This window comes from Pundamilia nyererei, unplaced genomic scaffold (assembly GCF_000239375.1).
Source record: "Pundamilia nyererei isolate P.nyererei 1_Seehausen unplaced genomic scaffold, PunNye1.0 scaffold00006, whole genome shotgun sequence".
NCBI lineage: Eukaryota > Metazoa > Chordata > Actinopteri > Cichliformes > Cichlidae > Pundamilia > Pundamilia nyererei.
The window spans coordinates 5,563,402-5,573,742 of record NW_005187407.1 but is presented as its reverse complement, the minus strand read 5'-3'; the positions used below and the strand labels follow the sequence as shown (position 1 = coordinate 5,573,742).

Below are 10,341 nucleotides of genomic sequence, written 5' to 3'. Positions count from 1 at the left end.
TTTAATCCATGCTTTCCTGGTGTTCGGTGCGTAAACACTGCTCCTGGCTTCCGCTGTGAGAAATGCCCCCGAGGATACACTGGACCAGAGTTAAATGGAGTAGGAGTTTCATATGCTAAGACTCACAAACAGGTAAAACAAAATAATGCACTACATAAGAGTAATTCCGTTTGATTCACTGCTTACAAAAACTTTTATTTCGTGTACTTTATGCACACTTTCTCTCAGGTGTGTGAAGACATAGATGAATGTCTGGGCCCGCCTGAGAATGGAGGTTGCACTGCCAACTCACACTGCTACAACACAGCTGTAAGAACACGGGATCTGCATGGTGCATGCTTTCAGTGTATTGTTTTTTCACATTTCTGACTCTGAACTCTGCACAGGGTTCCTTCCGCTGTGGAGAATGTAAAGCTGGCTTCACAGGTGACCAGAATACAGGCTGCCATGGTACCAGACTTTGCCCCAACGGTCAACCAAACCCCTGCGACATCAATGCCGAGTGTGTTGTGGAAAGAGACGGCAGCATTAGCTGTATGGTAAGACTTTGTGAACAGAAACATAAATATGAATATGAATAAGTTTATTGTTGTGCCACTCTAAGCAGTGTATTGAAAATGTCATCACCACCCACCCTGACCCTCTTTTTTGCATGTGTGTGTGTATGTCAGTGTGGGGTTGGTTGGGCTGGCAATGGCTATGTGTGTGGAAAGGACACAGATATTGATGCATACCCTGATAATAAGCTTCGGTGCAGAGACAACAACTGTATCCAGGTACTACTTTCAACACACCCCACCTTCTCTCGCATTCAGTTCATCCCAGTGTTAAAAAAAATTGTGCTGCTTGTGTTTTCCTATTCGTTTTCCAGGATAACTGTGTGTTTGTGCCAAACTCTGGCCAAGAGGATGCAGACAGGGACGGGCTGGGTGACGCCTGTGATGATGATGCAGACAGTGATGGCATTATTAACGTAGACGTGGGTGACTTCAGCCTCTGCATGTCTGGCATGCAGTGAACTTTGACTTTATTTATTTAATTTTTTTAAAGCATGACAGATATATTAGCCGATATATTCCATTGACCATGAAATGAAATGAAAATTTAAACAGTAAAAAAGTGATGGGAGAAACATACTCCAGCCAGGAGTGTTGACGTAACATAAGTTATCCACCAGAACTAAAAACAACTAGCTAATCCAATGCAATATAATCGGTCTTCATTTTTCTAACCCAGGATAACTGCTGGCTGGTTCCTAATGTGGACCAGAGGAACAGTGATAAGGATGTCCATGGCGACGCCTGTGACAACTGCAGAACAGTCGAAAATCCTTCACAGAGAGATACAGACAGAGACGGTCTGGGGGATGAATGCGACAATGACATGGATGGAGACGGTGCGTGCGCGTCTGTTATTATCTACTTAACACACAATAACTGTTTTACTCACTTAATTTTGTTTTCCTTTGCATCACCGAGTGTCAATGAAATCACTTCTGCAAATAGGTTGAGTGGTCATCATAGTAAAAAGTGTAAAAAACTGACTGTTAGTGACTTTATTGCATAAATTAACCATGACTAATCGGGGGACATAATGTGAAAACAAACAAAAATGAAAAAGTAATTGAACCTTTTTAAAGGTTATCAGGTTACACAGCATGTCTGGATCAGCGTGTCCAGACAGGATGCAGACAGAGACATTTTTGTTGCTTCAACTGGACTGACCTGTGCTTTATCTTTCCAAAACATCCTCCTGGTCTGTTTCTAACCCACATCCTCTACCAGTTAGGTCACTTTTTGAAAAACAACTTTTGTGTAATTTTAAAAAAACAAACAAAAAAAACCAGTGTTGAATGTAAAAATGTTCCAACTGGAATTGTAAGCCTGTTTTCAAAAACCTTTCTCACATACCTCATTTGATTGGCCTTTCAGGTGACCTTTCATTTGCGCCACTGGAAACACAGTTTATTAGCACTGTGTTCCCACATGCAGGCATTTACGCATGTTGCATGTTTAGACTCTGTTTGGTGGACGCTTTTTGCTCAGTTTGGCAGTGCTCCGAGCCTCTTGATCGTTTGGTTTGGTCTTTAACTCCAAGGCTGGATTGCTGAGTGCTTGGTCATGTCTGTCTCCTCACTAAAAGCATTTTTCCACAGTCGGCCTCCGCCAGGCATCGAAGGCCACTGGAAACTATTTCACCTTCGTCTTAAACAAACACTGCCATCTGTTGATGTGTTTGACTGTGCTGAAGTCTGCATTCTGTCAATGTTCTTTTGTTTTGTTTTGTTTTACACATATCCTGATACTTTCTGTCCTCAGGCTTGAAAAATATTCTCGACAACTGCCCACGAGTCCCCAACCTAGACCAGAGAGACAGAGACAGTGATGGGGTGGGAGACGCCTGTGACAGCTGTCCTAATATGGCCAACCCCAACCAGGTAACAAACCACACAAGGGCATGAAACCGATTCATCAGCTGTGACACATCTGACCACCAGTGTTTGTTTTGTCTACCCTCAGTCTGACTCAGATGATGACCTTGTAGGAGATACCTGTGATGATAATATAGACAGGTAAAGCCCACATCATGATCTATGGCGTAAAAGTCTACAAACATCTGTCAGACCTTTGATTTTCCCTACCTCGTCTTTGTCAGTGACGGTGACGGCCACCAGAACACAAAGGATAATTGTCCCACAGTCATCAACTCCGATCAGGTGGACACGGACAAAGATGGAATGGTGTTTATCTCTTCTTTCAGTTTCATTCATTCAATCCAGCAGCAGTTCATCCTATTTAGTCCTCAATTATCCACCAATTTGTTGTGTTTTTTTTTTTCTTGTTAGGGAGATAAATGTGACGATGACGACGATAACGACGGCATACTGGACGAAGACGACAACTGCAGACTAGTTGCCAATCCAGACCAAAAGGACTCTGATAGTTAGTATCTTTTCTGTGTTGTGCTTGGATTTGCAGGAGCGAGCGCAGCGCGAATTACTGTTTTCTAAGCGGCGTCGCTGTATTTCAGACAACAGACGCGGAGACGTGTGCGAAGGAGACTTTGACAAAGACGACGTCATCGACAGAATTGATCACTGCCCAGAGAACGCTGAGATCACCCTGACCGACTTCAGAGCCTATCAAACCGTGGTGCTGGACCCAGAGGGCGAGTCTCAGATCGACCCCAACTGGGTAGTTCTCAACCAGGTAAAAATGATAACATCACCTCAGTTTCAGAGACATCGATAACAGTTTTTCTTCAGCTTCACACTAATTTTTTCCTGACAGGGCATGGAGATAGTGCAGACCATGAACTCTGACCCTGGGCTTGCTGTAGGTAAGTATACTATCACACACCCATTCATAATTCCCTTACCTAAACTTAATCAGCGCTGATCTGCGTTTCGTGTTCAATTTGCAGGCTACACAGCTTTCAGTGGCGTTGACTTTGAGGGAACTTTCCACGTGAACACAGTGACAGATGACGACTACGCTGGCTTCATTTTTGGCTACCAGGACTCCTCTTCCTTCTACGTAGTGATGTGGAAACAAACAGAACAAACCTACTGGCAGGCCGCGCCCTTCAGAGCCGTTGCTGAGCCGGGAATACAGCTCAAGGTGTTGAGGATTAACACTTTCCACCATAAAGACCTCCACTGTACCGTTTAAAAGAGTATATATCAGTAAAGATTTGGTTTGATGAATTTATGTCTGATCTTTGTTTTTTAATCTCCAGGTGGTGAAATCAAAGACAGGTCCTGGTGAATATCTGAGGAACTCCCTTTGGCACACAGGACACACCGTTGACCAGGTGCGTCTACTGTGGAAGGATCCCAGGAACGTCGGCTGGAAAGACAAGGTTTCCTACCGCTGGTTCCTCCAGCACAGGCCGCAGGTTGGATACATCAGGTACAAACACATACACCTCGTCACGGACACGTCCACGTTCGCTCTGTGTGAACTGACTCAGTAGTTTCACTTTGTGTATGGAACTAGGGCTCGCTTCTTTGAGGGTTCAAATCTGGTGGCGGACACTGGTGTGATCATTGACACCAGTATGAGAGGCGGGCGCCTGGGCGTGTTCTGCTTCTCTCAGGAAAACATCATCTGGTCCAATTTGAAGTACCGGTGCAACGGTAAGCATCTGCAAGCATCGGAAGACAGTAGAGTCATCCATGTGAGATGTAGGTATGCTCATTTGATTTTTCTCTTTGTTTGCTTTTTCCACAGACACTATACCTGGTGACTACCAGGATGTGCTCAGAGCACAGAATGAAGAGCAGTAAGACACAGGAGAAACAACTTAAGCCCTGCTGTAAACATAGATTAAAGGGGCAGAGCGGCGGTGCTCTGAGCAGAGAACTAAAGTCAGATTAATGTCAGAGGAAACATCATGGGCAGTTTTAGGGATTGCATTTTGAAGCTTTAGGAAAGCAAAACATTGGGCATTATATACTTAAATGCAATGTAACTGAAACAGTGCATTCACTTTGCAGTTTTTGTTTATATCTCTGAAATATCGCCTTCAGTTATCCAGTTTATGAATGCCCTGTACATCTTAAGTACAATAAAATACATAGCATTTTGCAAAATTCAAAGCATGTTCCCATTATTACAGTTAATAAATAAAGACACCCTGTGTTGTATCAATGGATGTTTTATTGAAAGAGTGCAAGCAATGCAAACTCCATGGCACCTACTTCGATTTATTTCAAGCATACAAGATGTTTCTGTGGTAGTATACAGCCTTCACAGTGGATCTTTTGATTCATTTTTTTAATATATCAAAGTTGCTCAGCACCACAAAATGTCTACATTCATACCAATAATTAAAAGGCAGGGGGAAAAAGTTATATAAAGCAAAAAAATTCAAACAAAAAGCTTCCACACATCTTGGATGGTTTTCCAAAATGTACGTAGAAATTATAAAAAAAACTGGAAAAAAAAACATGTTAGGAATCCAATTAGACAAAAGAAAAAGCAAGAACTGAAGGAATTGGATACAAAAAAGGATTTGCTTGTGTAATATATCTTGTATTTTTATACAATAAAAAAAACAGTTACATAATAAACACAGGAGACCCTTTGAAACAGGTATGTATGTAAATTCGGCAGTAAACTCAACATCCAGTGTTGAATAACTTGCTGATAAAAGCGGTCGTGCTACTTTATTCTGACCACAATGATAAACTGGACGCATGTAACAAAGACGAGGCAGAAAGCACTTATAACTGTACAGAAAACAGCTGGTTTAAGTGTCTATGTATGCATGCAAATATATAATGCTTTCAGTGAGATGTTTCTCTGTAACAGATTAGTAAAGAAATGAGTAAACTAAGTATTTTCTGGTTTTCTGACATCTACCTTTGGCAAATGTTTCTCATCTGTGTCACTGCAGCTCTTTGAGAGAGGTGGCGCTCCGCTAACGTCACTCTTGCATTAGTCAGGTTGATTTTTTTTAAGAGTGCTGCCGTGTACAACAGCGACGATGACTGGAAACCTTTCAATGACATGAAATTTTCCTAAGAAAAGATCTGGCTCAAAGGGAGCACTGACATATTAAAACCTTAAACATTTTGCTTTGAATCTAAGTGGAAACTTCACAACACAGAGTGTCTAATATTAAAAAGAGCTGTTGCATAGAAAACCTCTACAAAAGGGCACAATATAACAAAGCGTCAACATGTACAGCTTAAACACGAGCCTGAGAGATGAGTTCAACAGAGTCAGGGACAAATCTAATTCAGTTCACACCGTATTCCTTTTTTGATTCCTTAAGACACATTTAAATAAATACAATATCTTCTGTAACATCTTAAACTTGAAATAAATATGTCCCAAAACCTTGATACAACTTTGTGATCTGACTGTACAGAACTAAAATGCCTGGGTGAGCGTGAAAGCAAGAGAGACACATAAAGAAACACACTTTCAGGTCTGGAGTCATCTTTAGGGGTTGAATGATTCCCAATGTAACTCAAATCCCATGATTCTTCATCTAGTTTCAAACCTGTAAGCCATAGAAAACTTTGCGTGTCAGTGGTGCTAAAAGAAATAATAATAATAATACAAAAAATCACCATCAAGGTATTAACAGCTTAACATTGTAAAACAAAGTAAACACTAGCATATAAAATAAAAGGCAACAGATAATCCTCCATTTCAAACACTGAGGGTAGTGTAGGGTTGTGTTTCAAGGTATGGGAGGTCTGTGGTAGTCTCTTGGCCCAGAGTGTAAGCTTCCGCCCGGCTACATCCAGACCACAAGTGATGTTATAACTAGGCCACAAAGCGCTTTGGGCAGACGATGGGGGCGACGAGGGTCCACATGTAGAGGATGAGACACACCCAACAGGAGGCCATCTTGACCCAGAACACTGACCAGCTCCCGTCCAAAAGCTTCTCAATCTTGTGGTTGTCGTAGCTGCAAGAGACACGCGGTTAGAGAACTGAGCAAACGCGCACACTCTGGTTCCTCTCTTCAAGACAGAGCTGATGAGGTGCATTAAAGGCAGTGTAAACACAAAAACCTGAGGACTCAGTGCACTAAAATAAAAAGGCAAAAAGAGATCACTGATGCTTTGATGAAGGCCACGAGACCAAAATGGGCAGAATAAACAGATGAATATGCTAAGTGCATCCTCTTCAGAGATTAATAAAGAGGACAGCTTTGCAAGTCTAAAAAAAAAAACACCCCTCAAAAAGCCCAGTCAAATAAAGCTATGCAGCAGAAAAAGGAAACCAAACAGACACATAGCAGACATAAGAAATGTTTCAGTGCCAAAGTGAAGCTTTGATTTCAATATTTTTCAGAGGTCTGCTGTCAAAGTGACAGAAACATCTACAGAAACACTTCAGTTCAGTAATTATGTTGCTAAATGTGTGAAGATGTCTGTTTTGAGGTTAGTATGTATGGGAATCACTTACTGAAACCAGTTGGTGGCGGTCATCATGACATAGAGGGAGCCAAGGAAGAAGACAAAGTGAAAGAAGGCGTAGCTGTAGATGGTTCCCTCTCTCTCATCATACACCACATTCTGGCCTGAACCCGTCTGCTCCTCATCGTATTCTTCTGAAAAGCAGTGCAGTTGGGTCAGGGACACATTTAATGTGTAAAAATGTCAGTTAAAAGGGTGGTACTTTTCTCGTGGCTGTTTCTCAACACTGCAACTTTATTTCCTGCAGGTGGCAGTGTTAGCCTGCCCACAATCCCACTTACCCCGATCTTGATTTACAGTGTAATACTAACCTAGTAACAGTGACATCATCTACGCTTGCTGACCAATGTTTTCTCACCGTACTCAGTCTGGCTGAGGAATAGCAATACCCCGTGTGTGTGCAAACACCATGGCTGAGTCTATACGTGTACAGACAGACAGGCCAGAGAGGCTGCTGCCAGGCAAAGAAAGAAAGATGTTGGAGAAGGAGGAGGGATTATTTGACTTTCCTCACCTGTGTCATCTCCAAAGCAGAAACAGCAGCGAGCTCTCTGTAAGGTAAAGGAAACATTCAGGTTACCACTGAGCTGGGATTAAATATATGAGAGATGTGTATCCTGGGCTTAACTTGTTCCATTTACTAAGGGCATCTAATGCCTGGTAGGTATGCATTTAACCAGTCTGCACATTTAATTAACCCACACACGGTAAGGCTGTGCATTTACCTCTGTCTCCGGCTCAGTGTTCCTACACACTCTGAGCGCTGCTGAGCTTCGTCGAGTGGTGGACGTCAAGCTAGAGGTAGAGTGGACAAAGAGAAAGAAAAGAGAGAGATGAAAGGAAGCAAGACTGTAATTCCGTCACTCTGCATTCCCCCCAGTAATTTGCAGTTTGAGATTGCTGCAGAGTCCAATTTCCTTCTATTCGGGGAATGGCCACAAGAGACAGGATGCCTCCACTTGATGGAAAACATATGTGAACAAAAGCAAAGAGTCATAGTTCTTGTCTCGCTCAGCCATAGCCAATCACGTGCTGCCTCTTCAGAGTCACAGCCAATCCAAACTAGCCTGTCTGTGTCCCCACAGTTTACCATGAAGTAAATTATATTCCACATCACCTGTAGCAGAAGTGCTATTAAAAGGTTTGGACTGTAATATCTCTATATGATCAAATCAATGAAATAACAAACCACAAGTATTAAAGAGAAAATGTGCATCTGTGCTCGTTAGCAAAAAAGAGAGGCAGGAATTGTGTATGTCTTACCAAGAGTAAAGGACACAGCCAAACAGGATGACGGTTCCCAGTCCAGTGACAATCTTTTTGTCGCTTTCTGTCCCAGAGTTGAAGGGGAACACACATACGGTAGTGTTCACACCATCGATTACCACCACTAGACAGACAGAAATATGCAGACAGAGACAGATGATTGAAGAGTTGAAAGAAATAGCAGGGAGTACAACTGTTTGATGGAGTTCTTTGGAATTGGAGTATTATAGGGAGTAAGGATATTGTGAAAAATGCAGCCTATGCTTGTGCTTGTGTGTGTGCGTTCTGGCACCATGTTAGCAGCAATGAAAAGGAAAAAAAAGAAGGAAAAATGGAAAGTTGGTCCAAAAACAACCGCCTTTCTAACAGTATGTAGGCTAACTGTTATGAGTAGGAGGCATGTCCTGACATTTACTTTGTGTCCTAACATGTCCAAACATTTACAAGAACTTTTTTGCACATATTTATCTCAGTGTAGATTATCCATTATATATTAAATTGCAAATTCACAAACATCTACATACAGTTTAATTTGTGGTCACATAATCACTACTCCCTCTAAAACTCTCACCTAAACTTTGAGTTAAGCCTTTATCGCTTTTCCTGATGCATTTTTTTTATTATTTATGAACATCATTTCATGCTGTAAAAATTAAGATCTGTAAAACAGTCACTACAAAAACAAAAAAAACTGCATTTGCAAAGTTCACTGAAAGAAACAAAGGTGGTGGGCTTTGAGAACAACTTTGCTCTTGCTGGGCTGCACAGTTTCCATTTCACAGCATGTGCATATGTGCTTGTGGGAATCTCTTTTCCTGCTCATGGTTAATTGCTGCCATACTTAAGGGAAAAAACCTCAAATTCTGCTGTAAACAAAGTTAAATGACTGTACATTAGGCAAACAGCTCTCCATGGAAGGATGGATGGGTGTATTGAACATGAGAAGGTGTTCATAAGAGCTTTGCAAATGCTAACGTTGTCAAAGCCTAACCTGTGACTTAACATAAATAATCAGTTTTTAAGCTGACACCCAATAATGTGATCACCAATGTGAAGATGCATTATTGTGCATACTCACTTTCTTTTGGCTTGCTGGAAAAGGCTGAGAAGGTGAGGTACATGACATAGACAGTGATGACTCCTGGCTGCAAAAGTCCTGAGTTGGGCTGCACTGCAGGGACACAAATGTGGGAATTTTCATTCAAATAATAATTAATATTATTATTATTAATAATACTATAAGAACTTATTATTATTAAGTAAAAATGGTAAATGGCCTGTATTTGTATAGCGCTTTACTAGTCCCTAAGGACCCCAAAGCACTTTACACATTCAGTCATCCACCCATTCACACACTGGCGATGGCAAGCTACATTGTGCGCCACCGGGCCCTCTGACCACCACCAGTAGGCGACGGGTGAAGTGTCTCGCCCAAGGACACAACAACCGAGACTGTCCAAGCCGGGGCTTGAACCAGCAACCTTCCGATTACAAGGCAAACTCCCAACTGTTGAGCCACAATCGTGTATTGTATTACAAACATCTTGCCACATGAAACTTCTAGGCTATACAACTATTAGCCCCACCTGAAATGCAAATTTGTGTATTTTAATTTAACTGAGTCAAATTCGATGCTGTGCCTGGTAGAACAGGTCCTTACGTTTCTGTATGAACGGGGAGATGGCCAGCAGGGAGACGACGAGGCAGAGGCTGCCGTTGATGCCCAGAAAAATCTTATTGAGTAGACAAGCCTCGGGGTGAGTGTAGAAAATACCCATGAAGATTACGGCTCCGACTCCAACGCTGAACAGAACCAGAGTCACAAAGGCCAGTGCTGCGTACCACAGGCGGTTATACTTCACTCCTGAATACCTGCAAACAGAAAGAGCGAAAAGCTAAGAGAGGAAAAAAATCACATGCTTTTCCAGGTCACCTTTGACTCAATTTTAGTTCTACCTGTGTGGGTCAGTGTTGGTTTTAGGGACTCATGAAACTGTCTGTGGGTACTTTATAATGGGTCAGTGGTGACAAAGTGTACAGTGGGGCAAAAAAGTATTTAGTCAGCCACCGATTGTGCAAGTTCCCCCACTTAAAATGATGACAGAGGTCAGTAATTTGCACCAGAGGTACACTTC

The 10,341-nt window shown here is 42.1% G+C and overlaps 2 protein-coding genes across 2 annotated transcripts in view; one reads left to right on the top strand and one right to left on the bottom strand.

Annotated features, from left to right (window-relative positions):
• thbs4a (thrombospondin 4a) overlaps positions 1–4,569 on the top strand; it is an 18,174-nt gene extending 13,605 nt beyond the window's left edge. Inside the window, exons 8-23 of the mRNA XM_005722270.1 lie at positions 1–132; positions 229–309; positions 387–539; positions 672–776; positions 872–979; positions 1,237–1,396; positions 2,319–2,437; positions 2,520–2,572; positions 2,656–2,740; positions 2,846–2,942; positions 3,031–3,209; positions 3,291–3,339; positions 3,424–3,620; positions 3,739–3,911; positions 3,999–4,138; positions 4,233–4,569. The exon at positions 1–132 is cut by the window's left edge and continues 6 nt beyond it. Coding sequence (XP_005722327.1) covers positions 1–132; positions 229–309; positions 387–539; positions 672–776; positions 872–979; positions 1,237–1,396; positions 2,319–2,437; positions 2,520–2,572; positions 2,656–2,740; positions 2,846–2,942; positions 3,031–3,209; positions 3,291–3,339; positions 3,424–3,620; positions 3,739–3,911; positions 3,999–4,138; positions 4,233–4,288 — 1,887 coding nt within the window. The 3' untranslated portion in view covers positions 4,289–4,569. The remainder of the gene's footprint in view (positions 133–228; positions 310–386; positions 540–671; positions 777–871; positions 980–1,236; positions 1,397–2,318; positions 2,438–2,519; positions 2,573–2,655; positions 2,741–2,845; positions 2,943–3,030; positions 3,210–3,290; positions 3,340–3,423; positions 3,621–3,738; positions 3,912–3,998; positions 4,139–4,232) is intronic.
• A 74-nt stretch (positions 4,570–4,643) lies between these two features.
• Positions 4,644–10,341, bottom strand: part of serinc5 (serine incorporator 5) — a 19,385-nt gene continuing 13,687 nt past the window's right edge. The window contains exons 6-12 of the mRNA XM_005722271.1: positions 9,867–10,078; positions 9,285–9,377; positions 8,204–8,330; positions 7,666–7,735; positions 7,455–7,491; positions 6,930–7,074; positions 4,644–6,426 (exon numbers count right to left, since the gene is read on the bottom strand). Of these exons, the coding sequence (XP_005722328.1) occupies positions 6,282–6,426; positions 6,930–7,074; positions 7,455–7,491; positions 7,666–7,735; positions 8,204–8,330; positions 9,285–9,377; positions 9,867–10,078 (829 nt within the window). The 3' untranslated portion in view covers positions 4,644–6,281. The remainder of the gene's footprint in view (positions 6,427–6,929; positions 7,075–7,454; positions 7,492–7,665; positions 7,736–8,203; positions 8,331–9,284; positions 9,378–9,866; positions 10,079–10,341) is intronic.